Source organism: Gymnodraco acuticeps, unplaced genomic scaffold (genome assembly GCF_902827175.1).
Source record: "Gymnodraco acuticeps unplaced genomic scaffold, fGymAcu1.1, whole genome shotgun sequence".
In the NCBI taxonomy this organism is placed as follows: Eukaryota; Metazoa; Chordata; class Actinopteri; order Perciformes; family Bathydraconidae; genus Gymnodraco; species Gymnodraco acuticeps.
This window is the reverse complement of record NW_022989867.1, coordinates 1,273,006-1,290,383: the sequence shown is the minus strand read 5'-3', so window position 1 is coordinate 1,290,383 and position 17,378 is coordinate 1,273,006. Positions and strand designations below refer to the sequence as shown.

Here is a 17,378-nt window from a genome sequence, read left to right as displayed (position 1 = left end):
TCTATAGAGTGTATTTTTCTTTTTGCAGGCATTGTTGAGGCCATTAGTGATCCATGCACTGTGAGTTTGTTTGTGTCTCTCTCTGCATTGTTTCACAGGACACTTTTTGTCATAAAGTGATTTAAAAATGTTTTAGAAATTCATCATAGGCCTTGTCAATATTGTCTCTCTCATATACTACCCTACAATTCTGATTTAGTAAGTAATTCTTAAATGCAATTATGTTATCTTCAGTTCTCAATCTTTTGTATTTGAAATGGCTGGCGACTTTAGAACTGCAGTGATATATAGATATATAGATAGAGTGAGATATAGATAGATGGATATATAGATAGATAGAGAGATAGAGAGACACTTTGCACATAACTCACGTTGGTGATATGTTATACTTCATGCTATCTGCACGAATATATCATATGAAAGCTGAGAGTCCACAGATTCTATTGGTATAAGTTTCATCACTGTGCGATCAAAACTCACTGTTAACCCTGTGTTACATTACATTACATTACATTGCATTTAGCTGACGCTTTTATCCAAAGCGACTTACAATAAGTACATTCGACCAGGAAGACACAACCTTGAAGAAAACAGAATCATATAAGTATATCAGGTTTCATAGAGCCAAACATTTCAAGTGCTACTCAACTGGCTTTAGGTAATCCAGTCCTTTATTAGTATAAAAGTGCTTCGTTAATCGTTCTAACGCTCGAAGTGGAGTCGAAAGAGATGAGTTTTCAGTTTGCGCCGGAAGATGTGCAAGCTATCTGCCGTCCTGATGTCAATGGGGAGCTCATTCCACCATCTTGGAGCCAGGATAGCAAACCCACGTGTTTTCGCCGATGGGAACTTGGGTCCCCCTCGCAGCGAGGGCGCAACGAGTCGTTTGGCTGATGCAGAGTGTAGTGCACGCGCTGGGGTGTACGGTTTAACCATGTCCTGGATGTAGGAAGGGCCAGATCCATTCGCAGCACGGTAAGCAAGTACCAGTGTCTTGAAGTGGATTCTAGCAGTTACCGGAAGCCAGTGAAGGGAGCGGAGGAGCGGTGTGTTCTAGTATGATAAATAAAAGAACATTGTACCTTGAAAATCAATGCATTCTAATAGCGGATACATTTGACCTGTTGGCGGTTTTAGGTATACAGTGACTCCTGGCGGTTCTAGTGTTAAACAAACACATTTAAGTTACAAGTTCTTTGAAAAACACTAGCTAGTGGCTGCAAATCGATAGCAGATGCAACCTGTGACATTTCATAATGAGTTTGCAAATTTAAAACTGACTCCTCAATATTGATAATAATGGTCGATAAAATACCCAATACAGCCTACTGAGTCACTTCCTGTGGATTCTGTGATTTTAAGGACGTTTCCTTTAATCACACATGACGATGGTGAGGATATGAGAGGAAAGTCTTATCCAACCGTGTGTAGATCAGACAGTGGATGAATCATTATTCATCTGCTCTCGCCCGCTCCCCGACTGCTGTGAAATCAGAGAGCAGCTTGACTAATTTAGTCAAATATGTGCTTCCTAATCAATCACATAATGGATGACCTCCAGTGTGTCGCTGACTAATCGTCCTTCCTGTACACCGCCCCCCTCCTCCCCCCACTGACAGCCTGATTCACCTCTTCCTCTTGGCTGCCATCCTTCACCCATTCTTCCATCGTGATTTTTGTCAATATTCCATAAGCACTGATACAACTTTATTTGAATCTCAAGTTGGTGATTATTACCATGTGTAACTCAGTGAATGGGAAATCATTACATTTTCTATCTTGTAAGATACAGTTAAATTGTGGAAGGAAGGAGAATATAGCTGGCGTATGGCCCCAGTTTAGATCCTGTAGTCCTTTGAGACATTACCCATTTAGCTTTTAACAGGCTGTTAATGTGTCTAAACGATGTCTCCTCGTCAATTTGCTTTGTGACTTTTGGCTATTGTGTACAATTAGCATCATACTTCAATACACGTGTATGACATGAAATATGATATATTTTTTATATAAATTAGGGCTGTCAAGTTAACGCGTTAATGCAAAAAAAAATTAACGCCACTAATTATTTTAACGCAATTAACGCATGTGTATTTTTTTTCCTCGGCCGCCCCGTAGTTTCAGAGCGCATCGAGTTTAAAATACCATCTACAAGCTGATGCTGACAGCCCCGCTCCTGCCGCCCGCTTGTGGCAGACCACACTTCCACGCTCACCGGCAGGCACCGACTGGCTATTGGGAGGACCGGGAGGGTGTGGCCCGAGCGAGCGAGAGAGAGACCTTACGTGCATTGTTGTTGTTAGCATCTGGTGCTAGCTAGCTGCGCTAACGGATATGGAGCTGTTTAAATGAAAACAGAGGAGCGACATTTCGCCACAACTGCGCCGAGCACTTGACTTTATGCAGGAAGCCAGACATGGGACATTGTACGAAAAGTCAGCACACTCAGCACGAATAGTGCGCAACATGATTGCAGTGTCCAGGCAGCTCCCGTTCGAGCATTGGCCTATGCCTTGAGTTGCACATAGCGGCAACGATCCAACACACACACACACACACACACACACACACACACACACACACACACACACACACACACACACACACACACACACACACACACACACACACACACCACACACACACACACACACACACACACACACACACACACACACACACACACACACACACACACACACACACACACACACACACACACACACACACACACACCACACACACACACACACACACCACCCACACACACACACACACACACACACACACACACACACACACACACACACAACACACACACACAGACACACACACACACACACACACACACACACACACACACACACACACACACACACACACACACACACACACACACACACACACACACACACACACACACCATTTGTATTGTATTATTGTATGAGAGAGGTTCCCAGGTTGAATTGAGGCGAATATTTGTAATGTTCATAGGTTGTTGTGTTTAATATTCATGAGCATATTTGTCATTGTTCAAATGATAATAAACATTAGCATAAAGCATATTTGTCCACTCATATGTTGATAACAGTATTCAAAACTTGAAAAATATTCCTCTAAGGTACATTTAGAACAGATAAAAAATGTGCGATTAATTTGCGATTAACTATGGACAATCATGTGATTAATCGCGATTAAATATTTTTAATCGACTGACAGCCCTAATATAAATATAATATATCTCTTGTCCTTGGGCGGAATCTGAGTCGGGTTTATTGCCAAGTAGGTTTACTCACTCAAAGTTCATATTATTTCAACTTTAACCTCATTACCGCTGATCTCTTGTTGCACAGCCAATCAGATGACACCTGTATGTACAGTATGTAAATAAACGTTGGGTTACGTATTGTAACCCTTGTTATATTAGCACAAGCGGAGCCCTCTACTGGACTCTATGGGTACTACCCTCTATGCAAGCATTCACCTACTGAGACTTCTATAGATGTAGCCGGTCCCGGGGCGGGCCTACCTGAATGCGCGCGCATCTCACCGTATAAAATGAGGCCTCGCCTCCTGACTATCGTCCTACACCTCTCTTCAGCGAGCGATATAGGACAGACATTTCCCTGAGTAGATGAGTAGAGGGCTCCGCCTGTGCTAATATAACAAGGGTTACAATACGTAACCCAACGTTATATCTCTCACAGGCTCCGCCCTCTACTGGACTCTATGGGTACAGTGGGTGGAGCCCTGATGTATAGGCGCACTGTCAACAACATCATTCCACCCTACTGCCCCTGACCGGCTTTTCTGGTCAGCAGCTGCTGCCCCACATTCTCCTTTAACCCGGTTGTGACCGTGGAGAAGTCTGGGCTACGGCTGACAGAGCACACTCTGTTGCGCTTACCTCGCAGAAGTGTGCTCAAAAAACAGTGCTGGGGCCCCCCCCCCCTCCGCCCATAGGCAGATGGGGAGAATCCCCAGCCCTGTATGGGCTCACTGTGCACCCACCCCTCCGAGTCCCTAAGGATCAAAGGGAGAGTGCAAGTGCCCGTGCCCCACACTCAAACACTGACCCCGTGCAGAATGTGTGTGGACTAAAGTGTGGAGGGCCCCTCCGCCCCGTAATGGGCCAGTGCGCACCTTGCCCACGTAAAGCGAAGGCGCATTACGTCCGGGGAGGGGGTCAGATGCCTACTGACCCACAGCCCCAACCTTCCTCACCAGTCCTGTGTTGCCCCAGCAAGCACAGACGAGGAGAAAGAACCAGACATGTCCAAGAGATAACACTTTATGAAGGGGCCTGGCGTTGACCTAGATGCCGCTGTGCATATATCCTCCACACTGACACCGTTGAATAAGGCTGTTGACACAGCTCTAGCCCGTGTGGAGTGCGCACAAATCCCCGTGGGGCAGGCTCTCCCTGCCTGTCCATAGGCAGGTGCAATGCACTCGAAGAGCCAGCATGCCAGGCGTTTCTTGGACAGAGCTTTCCCGATCACCCCGCCCCGAAGCACACGAACAGCTGTTCGGTGCATCTAAGGGCAGCCGTGCACTCCACATAACATGCTAGCACACGCACCGGGCAGAGGAGGTGCAGTTTAGCTTCCCTGTTCCCACCATGGGGGGAAGACTAAAACCCCCTAACTGAATATCCCTCGACCTGAACGCACTCCTTAGGCTCTTGGGCACAAAGGAGGGGTTCGGTCTGAGTGTTGCGCCATTCCGGTCACCCCGAATCAGTAAACAGCTCGGGTGCACCGACAGGGCGGTTAACTCGGACACTTTTTTGGCTGACGTTAATGCAAGAAGCAAAGCTGTCTTCCACAACAGTGCTTTTAGGGAGGAGAGCTCCAGAGGCTCAAATGGTTCTGAGACCAGAGCCTCGAGCACTAGGGGCAGGTCCCACTGCGGGGTGGAGGCGTGCACTACTGGGCGCAGCCTCCTGACCCCCTGTAAAAACCGCGACATCAGTGGTTGACTAAAGGCTGACCCTCATGGCAGGACGAGATGGCTGCTGCATACACTTTCACTGTTGAATGTGCAAGCCCTCTGTCCACCAGTAACTGTAAGAAGGATAAAATAGAGCCTAACTCACAAGATAGGGGCTCTATTCTCCGCTCCTCACACCATCGCTGGAATCCTAGCCACTTTGGCCTGTAACAGGCTGTGGTGGATCCAGCTCTAGCTGCCTGGATGGACTGAATAACAATGTCAGACAATCCACCCTGTCTCAGCCTGTCCCTCTCAGGAGCCAAGCCTGGAGAGGTTTGCCGAGAGTGGGTAACGCCCCGATTGCACCTGCCTCTTGAGACATACCTGCCCCCCAGAACTGGGGAACCGCCCAGGGCTGGCCCACCTTCATCTGTGTGATCTTTGAGTACCACGGCGCCCCAACGCGTTCCGGAGCCACTAGGATGACTGACAGACGTTCTCGCCTCACTCTCCCCAGGAGAGGGAGAATGAGACGCAGCGGTGGAAAGGCGTATAGCAGCTTCCTTGGCCATGGCTCGTGTGCAAACGCGTCCACCCTCAAGGGCGGGTCGTCGCTCAGGGCCATGGAGAACCACAGGGCACAGTGGTTGTTGCGCCGGCTGGCGAACAGATCCGCTTCCGCTCTCCCGAACTGGGCCCAGATCTGCTTCACCACCTCCGGGTGAAGCGTCCATTCGCCTGGCAGGGGGCCGCCCCTCAACATGAGGTCGGCCCCCCTGTTCTCCAGTCCCGGGATATGGAGGGCTCTCAGAGATAACACCACCTCTGAAGCCCATAACCACAGCCTCTCCGCTGTGGTTATGGGCGTGGCGGAGTGGACTCCGCCCTGCCTGTTGATATAAGCCACTGTGGTGCTGTTGTCGCTCCTGACCATTACATGTCTCCCTTGAATTAGGGGCATGAAATGCTGGAGGACTAACACTACCGCCCGTAGCTCTAGGAGGTTGCTATGTCGAGACTCTGTAAGAGCCCAGCGCCCACCTATAGCCCTCTTCAGGCAGGTCCCTCCCCATCCTGTTCTGGATGCGTCCGTGAACACTGTGATGTAGGAGGTCATCCGTCCTAGTGGAGACCCCCTCCGGAGGTGATCCGGGGACCCCCAAAACCGGAGGTTGCCCTCCACTGAGGGGGGGTTGGTCACCAGCCGCCGTTTGTGCCTCTTGGGATCCAAACGCAGGCTGGAGAACCACCTCTGTAGGCGGCGCATACGCAGTAACCCCAGCGGGGCCACAATGTGAGCAGCCGTCATGAGACTCAAAGTCTGCATGACAGTTAAAGCTGTCACTGTCGCCCCCTGTCGCAGCCTGTGAACCGCCCGGAGAAGGGACGCACTTCTGCTCTCTGACAGGGTGGCCCGTAGCACGCCTGCATCGAGCACCACTCCCAACTACAGCACCTGTTAGTGAGGTATGGGGGTGCTCTTTTTTCAATTGATCGCAAAGCCTAATTTGGTTAGGTGTGTGATCAATTGTGCTGTGCAAAACATTGCCTGTTCCCGGGACCCAGCCATGACTATGAGGTCGTCTAGTAAAAGAAAACTCTCATGCCGTGGGCGCGCAGCGGTTGAAGCGCTGTGGCCACACATTTGCTGAATGTGCATGGGGATAGAGATAGCCTGTTGTACTCGTAGGCTATCCCCTGGAAGGCAAACCGCAGACACTTTCTGTGCTCTGGAGCAATTTCTACATGAAAGTACGCATCTTTCAGGTCGATGGTGGTGAACCAATCGCCTGGCTGCACAAGCCCCAGTAACTGTTTCATAGTTAACATGCGGAATTTCCTGCAGGAAATGTGGCGATTCAGGCCGCGGAGATCTAGAATATGTATGAATTCCCCTGTGTTCCTGAGAACCAGGAAGTACATGGAATAAAGACCCTTTTCTCTGTGCTGAGGGTGCACAACAGACACAGCCTGTTTCTGCACCAGAGCCTGAATCTACTGAGAGGAACACATCTCCTCCCGGGAGGACAGATTTACCTCTTGCATGCCCATAAAAGGAGGTGGGTGTGGGACACCCACAAGACAGTGGTCCATGTGATACAGTGGTACAGTGTATAGACATGTGGTACAGTGGGACGCTGCAAAACTTGAGTGAATAGCCCCGTTTCAGCGTCCTGTCCATCCACTTTGTTAGCACACAGCTGAGTTTCCATTCACTTGATACAGATCAACCTCATTCTTATTAGAAAACGTAGTGATCTGTGCATTATACAGGGAGGAGGCGGGATTCGCCCTCTCGTCCCGGGCGGAGAGATTTTCTCCCCCCGCCAGTCAGATCCGTAAAGACGGGCAGCCCGTCCCTGTGAGTGCCGGCTCGCCGGTTCCACGGGGTGGTTCAAAGTGGTGGAGGGCACGGGATCTCCGTGCCGGCACCTCTCCCTTCCTCTCACCGTCGCGCTGCGCTCCCTCGTCTGCAGGAAAGCCTGTGGAGGAGGAGTGCGCGCTGCAGTGACTCTTCTCTCTACTGAGGTCTTTGAACGCACTGCAGCCCGCCCTCGAATCAGCCACGCTGCGATTACTCCTAATCCCGTGAGCAAGGAGATCGATCCATAGAGCCCTTCCGTAAACACGGGGGCTCCCAGGAGATCAACACAGTCCTCTTTGGAAAAATGCCATGCGGCGTGATATCCCAGGGACATCACACGGTGGGCAGTGGCGGCGGCCTGTGATGAAGTAGGGTCGACCCTATATCATGTAAAGGCACCGGTCCCCGGGGGAACCGGGCCTGGGGCAAGGCCCGTGGACCAAGCTACTTATTCGGCCTTGCGGCCCAATAATCGCTCTGACCTGGTGAGGCATCTCTAGCATGAGTAGCGCACACACCCGCCGCCATGATCATCAGTCAGGGAGAGTACAGCCCTGGGCGGTGGACTTCCATGGACGCCGGACCCGGAAGGAATGGTGAACGTGAATGGCACCGCCTCGGCCATATCCTGGTCCCCCAAACACGCGAAGTAGAGGTGGTGGGGATCGGCGCCCGCTATTTAAGCCAGGGCACGAAGGACCTTATCTCCTGGAGGTATGACAACTCTTTCTTCTTCTTTCAAACGTCTTATCTCTGCTTCAGATGTTGCCCGCTCGCTGAAGATAAAGGGATGATAGTCAGGAGGCGAGGCCTCCTTTTATACGGTGAGATGCGCGCTTATTCAGGTAGGCCCGCCCCGGGGCCGGCTACGTCTATAGAAGTCTCAGTAGGTGAATGCTTGCATAGAGGGTAGTACCCATAGAGTCCAGTAGAGGGCGGAGCCTGTGAGAGATATAACCAAACTAAACTGTCTGTTTTCAGCGCAATGCTTTGTGCCAAAACGTCTTGGTGAGCAAAGAGCAAATTGTGTATTGTGCGAATGCAGCATTATTGTTTCACTCATTCATATTATCCACAAGTACATTCACTGCTTCCAGGTTTTAAAAGTTTAATACCACAATTAACTGAATCTTTTTTTTAAATTTGTTTTACTATTATTCAGAAATAACAAAAAAGGTGGTGGTTGTCTACCATTTGCAAGGTCAGTGGTTCCATCTCCAGTTATTGCAGTCCACCTCTCGTTATGTTAAATATACTCCAAATGACCTGCAATGGCATGGCCAAAGGTGTGTGAATGGTGACTTGTGTGTGTAAAAGCGCTTAGAGGGGTCGTAAATGCTGGAAAATCCCTATATAAATGCAATCCATTTGCCATTTAGGTCAAGCAGTAAAACCAAGTCCAAAGTTCAAAACTGAGCTGCTACAAGGGTAGAGATTGCATCTTTAGTTTTTTGACATTTTTACGGTTTGATGCCCCGATTGGGAACAGCCACAGGCTTGCAGGACAAAGGTTAGCACTCTGTTTGACCCTGAAGTCCTGGATGATCAATCTGCTCAGTATGAGCTGCACACAGAGTTCCGTCTGTACATGGAGGAGAAAATCCGAAGGAAAATGATATCTTCCATCAGTTTGGCTGCCTGAGCCTGGATTGGAGACAGGGGCTGCATGTTAATCAGCTCCAGTGGGAGTCTCCGTGTGCCTGTTCAGAATGTGGGATTCTACTTTCTAAGACATGAACGGAATTAGACTGTCAATAAAAACAGCAAAAAACAAGTTATGTCAGTGACATTTCTCAAGGAGAATGCACATGAGCAATATAAACAAGGGAACCAGTTCACTGCTGATACCAGAGCTTGAATCAAATTAAAAGTCAGTCAGCCTTTCCTGCTGCTGTCTACCAGCTGCCCTGCTGAGATGTTGGAGCCATTACAAAGAAACCCGTCCACTGAAGCTACTTAGGAGGATGGGACTCAACGGAGGCTTTGACATTTAATGCCAAAAACAAATTATTTCCCACCCAGCCAATTACAGCGCTGAAAGAGTCTTTTGAAAATCCCTATGAGCTGCTGTTGCCGTTTTCTATGAAGACAAACCTCTTCTACACAGACAGAAGAATGTTTTATTACCCCCTGCCTTGCTTGGACCGCAACCATTTATGACCTTGATCTTTATTTTGACCGGACTATATCTGTGGAACTTTGTGACTGCATCTTGAATGGATGTGACACTAGTGATGTGACAGACTTTCTAGCGCCTTTCTACTCACTGACAACTCAAATAGCTTCACATGTGAACATTTATTATTTCACACACACATCCCTACACTTATGGCAAGGCTTCAATACAAGATGCCAACTTACTGATCATCTAAAGGTCATTAACATACATTCATGAGCACTTTGGTCAAAATCTTTCCTAAGAACACAAAAGGCCAACTAGAGGAGCCGGGGAATGAACCACCAATCGTCTACCTACTATGCCGTGGCCACCATAAACAGTCCATGTGAATAGCAATAAATTAGAATGCAGAGGGCCATCGAAGATTATCGGCGGCTCACTGCCCTCTCTGGAGGACCTATTCAGCTACCCTGCCTCAGCAGGCAAAATAATAAAAGACCCATCCCATACTGGACGCCATCGGTTTGATCTTCTGCCCTCAGGTCCTTTAAATGACGAACCAATAGACATACAAAACAGCTTTTGCCCTAGAGCCATATGTGAACTGGATACTGTCAAACACTGAACAGCACTGTTTACACATACTATCAGCACTACAATACATTCAGTTAAAGACACATTTAAGATTCATTTTTGATTTATATCTCTATTTATTGGCTGATTCAACCAAGAATTCAAAATCTCACCGTCTGTCATGACACACCAAATATAGTATCTTTTAGATGTATCGTTTTCTATTCTCGTTTGATGTGTAAATGCAGTGTCATGTTGCTATTTCAATTTGTTTTATTTGTTGCAATGACCATAAAGGAATTCGATTGCATTTGATTCTATTCTATCTTGGAATCGGCCATAGTGTGATGGCGATTTAGCATTTTGTGAGCAAAAAAACCCCACTGTCAACAGACTACTTTTGAAACCTGGGACACTCAATATCAAACACATTACAAATGAAATTTGTTTTTGTTTTTTACTAGGAAGACATTTTTGATGATGGTAACACAAATGACCCTAGCACCAAACTGTTTGCTGTCTTCGCCCGCAGTTTGATACTGGCACATTCATTTGGCACTGCAAACATGATTTCAAAACATCTCGAGTCCTGGTTAAGCGTAGTGTTTAATTTGAGTGTTTTGCATGAAAACAAAGATATTCTTCTTACCCTGTAATAATCTGTGCTGTAGATATCTCTGGACATGCCAAAGTCTCCTATTTTGACCAGAAGGCCATTCCCCACCAAGCAGTTCCTTGTTGCCAGATCACGGTGCACAAAGTGTTGAGACGCCAAGTAGATCATCCCAGCTGCAATCTCACTGGCTATGTGAAGCATCTGCGACAGACCCAGCTCCCCATTGGTCTGCAGAGGCTGTCCGTCCACCAGGATCAAGGCGTCCGGTCCGTGGGCTCTGAGGGAGAAGGTAGAGAGTGAGCGTAGGAAATACTTTGGATCAGAGAAGGTATGAGACATAATCAGGCAGTCTAAGGTAGCTTAACAGTTTTGTTTTTAAACGGTGATATGGCTGCCCATTACCTCTAGATTGGGTATATTGCAAATGACTGCTGACAACTTTCAAAAACACACAACCAATTTGATTTCCTTCCTTTTAGCAGCCATTGTTTAAATATTAGTGAAAATAATTTTGGCTCATTGAAAAAACAAGTCAGAGACTTCCGCACTGGAATGGTTCGAACCCAAAGACAAACCCTTTTCATAATATATTGCATTTTTATTTTTGCAATTTTTTGTGAATGCTTACCGATTCATATTTCAGTTCACAATCGCTGTTGTTTTAAAAAAATAAATCACACTTTAATATGTCTCTTTTAGTACCTTGGTTGGTCACTTTTCTTTAATAACCAAAGATAAAAGTTACTTATTTAACTTTCATCTCCAACTTTACAACAGAACTTCACATGTTTGAATTGTGCAGCCCAAAAAGTGTTTTGGTCTCTAAAGCTAATTTCCCTACTCTAAATATTGTGCATTAGTAAAAGATGGGTGGCATCAGCACCAAGATGGCTGTCGACTTCAAAAACGACCCTATGATATTTCATACAGTATACGGTGTGATTTCATTGGATTATTTGTTGGACTGGTTCAGTCTATGTTCATACAATGTCAAAATGCATGTGGAAGTATAGTGGGTACGGTGCAGGCTGTAAGTAGTCAAATAATATAAGCATGGTGTAAATATTTCACTTATAGGCTCAAGAGTCAATTGCTCTTGTTTGCGTAAACAAGAGGGAAATAACTCACACCAGTGTGATTCTTGTTAGATTTTTACCATTCTGACCGAAGTTACAGAGGGGGGGCCAAATCCGGCAGCAACAATGCCAGCTCTGCCAGATTTAGAAGCACTCCCTTTATTTTGTCACCTGATAGGCTCAAAGTAAATTGCTTTTGTTTGCTTAAACAACAGGGGGATAAGACACACCAGCGTGATTTTGGTGAAATGATGACCATCCTGGCCAAAGTTACAGAGGGGGGGTCAAATCCAGCAGCTATAACACTAGCTCTGCCAGATTCACAAAGCACCCTTTAACCAGGCTCTTGGATCTGGCCATAGATATGGTCCTGATAGAGGGACATCTTCGCAATAGAGGACAGAGTTGCCAAAAAAACTTCCCTCATTCCATGATTTGTAACTGAGTGTGAGTAAGAGACTCACTCACAGTCTACTTTATGATGATTCATCTAGAATGAACCGTCTAAATATCTTCTAGCCAGTGGCACTTTGTTTGAGCGTCAGTGATGTGGCACAGTGGTGACCATTAGGTTCAAATAGTATGTCATTTTTGGATGGAGCAATGGGTTACAGTGCATGTATAAAGAGAACTGGATACAGTGTTGGAGGTGGGCTCATTTATTCCAATGAAAGTTGCTCAGTGGTGCATGAAGCCAAAATGGCCATATTGTGAGGTTTCTTTTGTACAGCTAGAAGATCCTATTGATTTAAATAAAGGATATTCAAGTGTTGGTACTGGGTAGTTGATTTAGCTAAACCAAAATACATGCTGGTTCACAGACGTCTCTTTCCGTAAGAAAGTCAACATAAGTTGTAGTACCTCTACAGAAATTAGCTTCAATGTCCGCCGCACTTCCATGTTGGCTTGGTACAGTGACTGAGGAAGGACAGGCAGTGAGCTCAGAAGACCTGTGTGTGTGTGTGTGTGTGTGTGTGTGTGTGTGTGTGTGTGTGTGTGTGTGTGTGTGTGTGTGTGTGTGTGTGTGTGTGTGTGTGTGTGTGTGTGTATGTGTGTGTGTGTGTGTGTGTGTGTGTGTGTATGTGTGTGTGTCTGAGAGAGCATGGCGGTTTTGGAGGGCAACGGTTGCTGGCTAATTTAGCAGTATGTAATGGAAACAAAATGACTGAGCTGAAATTAGCATCCGAGGGACAGAGACAGTGGAGCAGGTAGACTTTGCTTCCAGGCTGCGGACTAAGTACCAATGTTCTATTCTGCAGGGCAAAGCGTCCTGGGAGCAAATAGCATCTAATCGCAGCGGACATAATGCAGCTCATTAGCTTACCAACCGCAATTTACAACTCGGGCATTTAGCCTGTGCTCTCATCCAGAGCAGCTTGCAGGCAATGAGCAGGTAAGGCTGCAGAGTCGGACCTTTTTCTGTTAATAAATAACTAAGGTTAGAACCCCAGGACCAAAATAAATTCTCATCTAATGACTCCCAAATGAACAGCTCATGTATTGTAAAGAAGCTGTATTTACCCAGTGCATTCACTATTGGGGCACTTGATTACAGAGTTATTTATTATTTATAACATAGCAATAAAGTCATGCTTTCAATAACGGTCCACTGATGTTTCAATCTTGTAGGACATCTCTGACAGATGCACAGCTCCAGAATATCAACAAAAACTCCTGAATTAAACACTCAACCTCTCAACAATATCTTATATACTTTATTGTATATTATATATGCAAGGATATGTACACTTGATTAGAATTATTATTTGTTCCTTCTATTTCTCCCACACAGTCCCCCTTTCCAGAAAGTCCTCCATTGGACTCCTTTGTTTACATAATGACATCACTAATTACTGGTACTGGAGGATTGCCCAATCAATTGTGGCAACACAGGCAATGTTTATTTCCAGTATTTTAAGTGTTTCATTCTCATTAGGATGCGTTTGTGGTGTAGACTGGGGTGAATATTTGCTATCCATTATTTGTGTTGTGTGGAATTATAGCAATGGACTAAACTGTTGAAGGAAACAATTACTTTGAACCCAAGGATGCCTCCCGTTCTCTGAACTCCTACTGATTTGCACTAAAACAAGACATTAGTATCAGTCTATTTCCTTTGTCTCAGCCATCAATCCCCATGTGATAGCTAAAGCAGATTATTTGTACCTAAAGCTAACAGCATGTTACATAATGCTCTGGGTGGAAAGGTTTCCAGACTGTCAACTGGCTTATTCATCACTCACACTTGCCCTCACAGGAAGGCAAACTCACTCTGGGAACAATATTTGATGGTGGATCAGAATCAGTCATTTGTATTTAGAACTTCATGACAGGCAGACCCCCAAATCATTTTTCATAAACAGCCTGGCAGTAGTCTGCAGGGGCTTTTCCTTTAGAGAAGGAACGTAACGTAAGAAGTACTTATCAAGGTTGTAGTCTGGTGACAAGGTTTAGAAAGAAAGCATCAACCTGCAGTGATTCACTGAGACAGGCCCATCCATCACTCTGTGTCTACAAGCTGTGCCTCGTGTTGACCTCTGCACACCTTTTAGACTTATTTGTTGAATGAGGGAAAGTTTGGTCACTGTTTAGAAGTAACAAAGTTCTAAATTGTCACAATCAAGCAAACAGAGGCCCGGTCAGAATGTCAGGACAGGTTAGTCAGACGTGTGCTCTAACACACAGATGCTTAAAGAGCTTGTGGCATGCTTCCCCAAACTTCCTTTAAGTGTTAAGACAACAAGGCACTTTATTTGTTTTTTAGCTTGGCTCTGGCCATGCTGTTAGTTTAGTTACCTCACCTTGTACCAACACCCCTCCACTTATCATCCAATACTGATTTAAACACTCCATACTTTTGAGCAATCATTTATTTTCTTTAATAAATTGGCACTTTTTGGAGTATATCCCGTTTATCTCCCTTTTTTTGTCATGTCTCATGAGCCGGGTCAACATTTATGCACTGTATTAAGGTTGATACAACAATGTACTTTTCACTCCACTAGATTGATCTGTAGTTACTAATTACTTTGTAGATTAAGAATCTTTAGTTATGATACACCGTTACAAATAAGGTGTAATTAGATTTTCACTCCAGCATGCAAATGCAGGACCATGAAGGATTAGGAAATTGCAGCAGTACTTCGAGTATTTTCAAACTAACATTTAGTGATTTTGCTAATTTATTTTCATACCAACGGCCCCTGGAAGGAAGGAAACATGCATTTGAAGCTTTTAGTGCAGCTTGCTTAAATTTGTAAGTTTAAGTTTGTAGCCTTTATTTAACCAGGTGAAAGCCCCTTGAGATCAAAATATCTCTTTTTCAAGGATGGTTTAAAACCACTGGGAGTGTCCTTAAAGCCTTTAATACCAATGTGTTTCATGAGGTCTTTTAATGAGTAATAATAAAAATGACACATTACACAGCTTAGTTGAATACTTGAACATTCATGCTGTCGACAACGAACATTAATTTTCATCCATCAGTAAATAACATGGAATATGTTTTAAATATTCACTTTGATATTTGTCAAGAGCTTGAAACTTTGGATTCATGATGGCTGAACTGTCCCCAGTGAAGAAAAGTAAAACAGCGCAGGAGAAGGAAAGAGGTTAAACAACGTCAGAAAATTCAGCATGAGAAACAGGAAGTATATAAGCAAACACTAAAAGGAACAGCAGAAGAAGACAGACAGGAAGTAAACACCAAAAGGAACACGGGCCGTTTCTCAATGTCGAGTATACCTGCTGCAGAGCCACTATTTCAAGTATACTACGTCATCGAGTGGCGCCGAATGCTGGGCATTTAACATGCATTTAAACAGTCCTTCGGCGCCACTCGATGACGTAGAATACTTGAAATAGTGGCTCTGCAGCAGGTTTACTCGACATTGAGAAACGGCCACGGTATGGGCTCTGCAGTGTTTGAGGACTTGTTAATGGGAAACAAAATGTGAACAGACTTGGACATTTACAGAAAACCTCCATCAGTGCTGCTGTAATTTTAAGTTACAATGCTGTCGTTGCCATTCTAGCCTCTGGTACCCAGTGGAACAAATTATTTTGCGGAATGAATGCAATCATTCATTTTAAAATCAATAAAATATTTTGTATTCAATATTTTGAATGAAATTGTTGGTTTATTTATTGGGTAGCTGTGTTATAAGCGGCTGCACATTATCCCCTTACCTAATGCTCACATCATTTTTGGACAAATCTAGGTTTCAACATTAGAGATGGAACCTTTGTGCCCAGATAAAAGGAATACTAATCCTTTAGGATAGTTTTACTCTTAGCAAGCATTCTCTGTCATAGTGTTACTTCTCAGCATACCTCCTCCACCACCTGTCGCCTGTCTGAACTCACCTGAGGAACTTGTTGAGATCTCCGTGCTTCATGTACTCAAACACCATGATGAGAGGGTCTCCGTCCACACACACTCCGTAGAACTTCACGATGTGCTCGTGCTGGAGGTTGGTCAGCAGCTCGGCCTCACGCTGGAAATCCTTCCTGGCTGCAAGAGTGGGGTCCTTCAGAGTCTGGGGGAAAAGAGAGGGCATGTTACAGTGGATCCCTTCCTTTCTTTATCCCTCCTTCAGTTATATTACAAATCGCTCACTTTTACATCAACATCTGCAGTGAAGCATGATACAACTTGTACAAAATTGTAGCAGTAAAACCTGCAATTTAGTGACAGTCAAATGGAGCAAAATGAAGGGAAGAGAAAAGCAACCTTTAGAAAGGAGAGTTGAAAGTGATATATCAAAGAATTTTCAAAGAGAGCGAAAACACACGATAATGTTGTTTTGATGTTTCTGTTTTATGTCTTTATGCCACTTTTTAATTAAAAGGCCAATATTACAACCAGGAATGGCCAAAAAGAGAGAAAGATACCTAGGGGAGCCATGATTTACACTTAAGATGTTATTCCCACTCTTAATGTATTTATATGGTGACCAAGGCTTGATTCATTTTTGAGAAAAACGTAACATTTTTGTTTTCTGAATAGAGATGGGATAGATCACTCTTGGCTAAGCTACCGTTGTAGCTGCTCCGTCCATACTCAAAATAATGTCATATAAATAAAGTAGCAACTGTATTTGCCATGCCATAGACAATCTGTGGTTTATACACAACAATGTTTTTCCAATTTCTGTGCAAATATGAGGAACGCTGATTGGTGTTGAAAAAGCTGAACTTTGCAAGTGATTTGAAATGTGCGTCATCAGCGTGAATTTGTGTTCCCCGAGTCTTTGCATTGACTTTACATGTCATCATGCCATGCTCACTTCGACAATCTGCTTGGTTTTTCTTCATCACCTTTTTTATTTCTCCATTCAGCCCCATCACACTTTGACCTAACTTTATTAACAGACAAACACATCTCAGTCCTTCCTCTAGCAACACAGTGTGCTTAACTTTCTGACTGAGTCAAACAATCTGACTGAGGAGAGCAGGCACCATATTCTTCTTCAGTGAATGGCACTAAGATTACTGTTGATAGCTTTAATAGCAGTACTGCTGCCATGGTTACCTTGTTGTTCACCTCCTTCACTTATCTTCTTTTTTCCCCTGTCTGCTCTTGTTTTCCTTCATCTCAGCTCTTGTTAACTCTGGGAGGTCATACACTGAGCTGCTGTCTGTTATAGTGTCATTTAACATTGGTAATGCTAACAAAGTGCCTCTGTATTGAACCAA

The 17,378-nt window shown here is 45.1% G+C and overlaps 1 protein-coding gene across 4 annotated transcripts in view; it reads right to left on the bottom strand.

Annotated features, from left to right (window-relative positions):
* ntrk3a (neurotrophic tyrosine kinase, receptor, type 3a) overlaps window positions 1-17,378 on the bottom strand; it is a 232,987-nt gene that overhangs the window by 19,235 nt on the left and 196,374 nt on the right. For all 4 annotated transcript variants that reach the window (XM_034196308.1, XM_034196317.1, XM_034196326.1 and 1 more), the window contains exons 15-16: window positions 16,047-16,219; window positions 10,639-10,882 (exon numbers count right to left, since the gene is read on the bottom strand). In XM_034196308.1, the coding sequence (XP_034052199.1) occupies window positions 10,639-10,882; window positions 16,047-16,219 (417 nt within the window). The remainder of the gene's footprint in view (window positions 1-10,638; window positions 10,883-16,046; window positions 16,220-17,378) is intronic.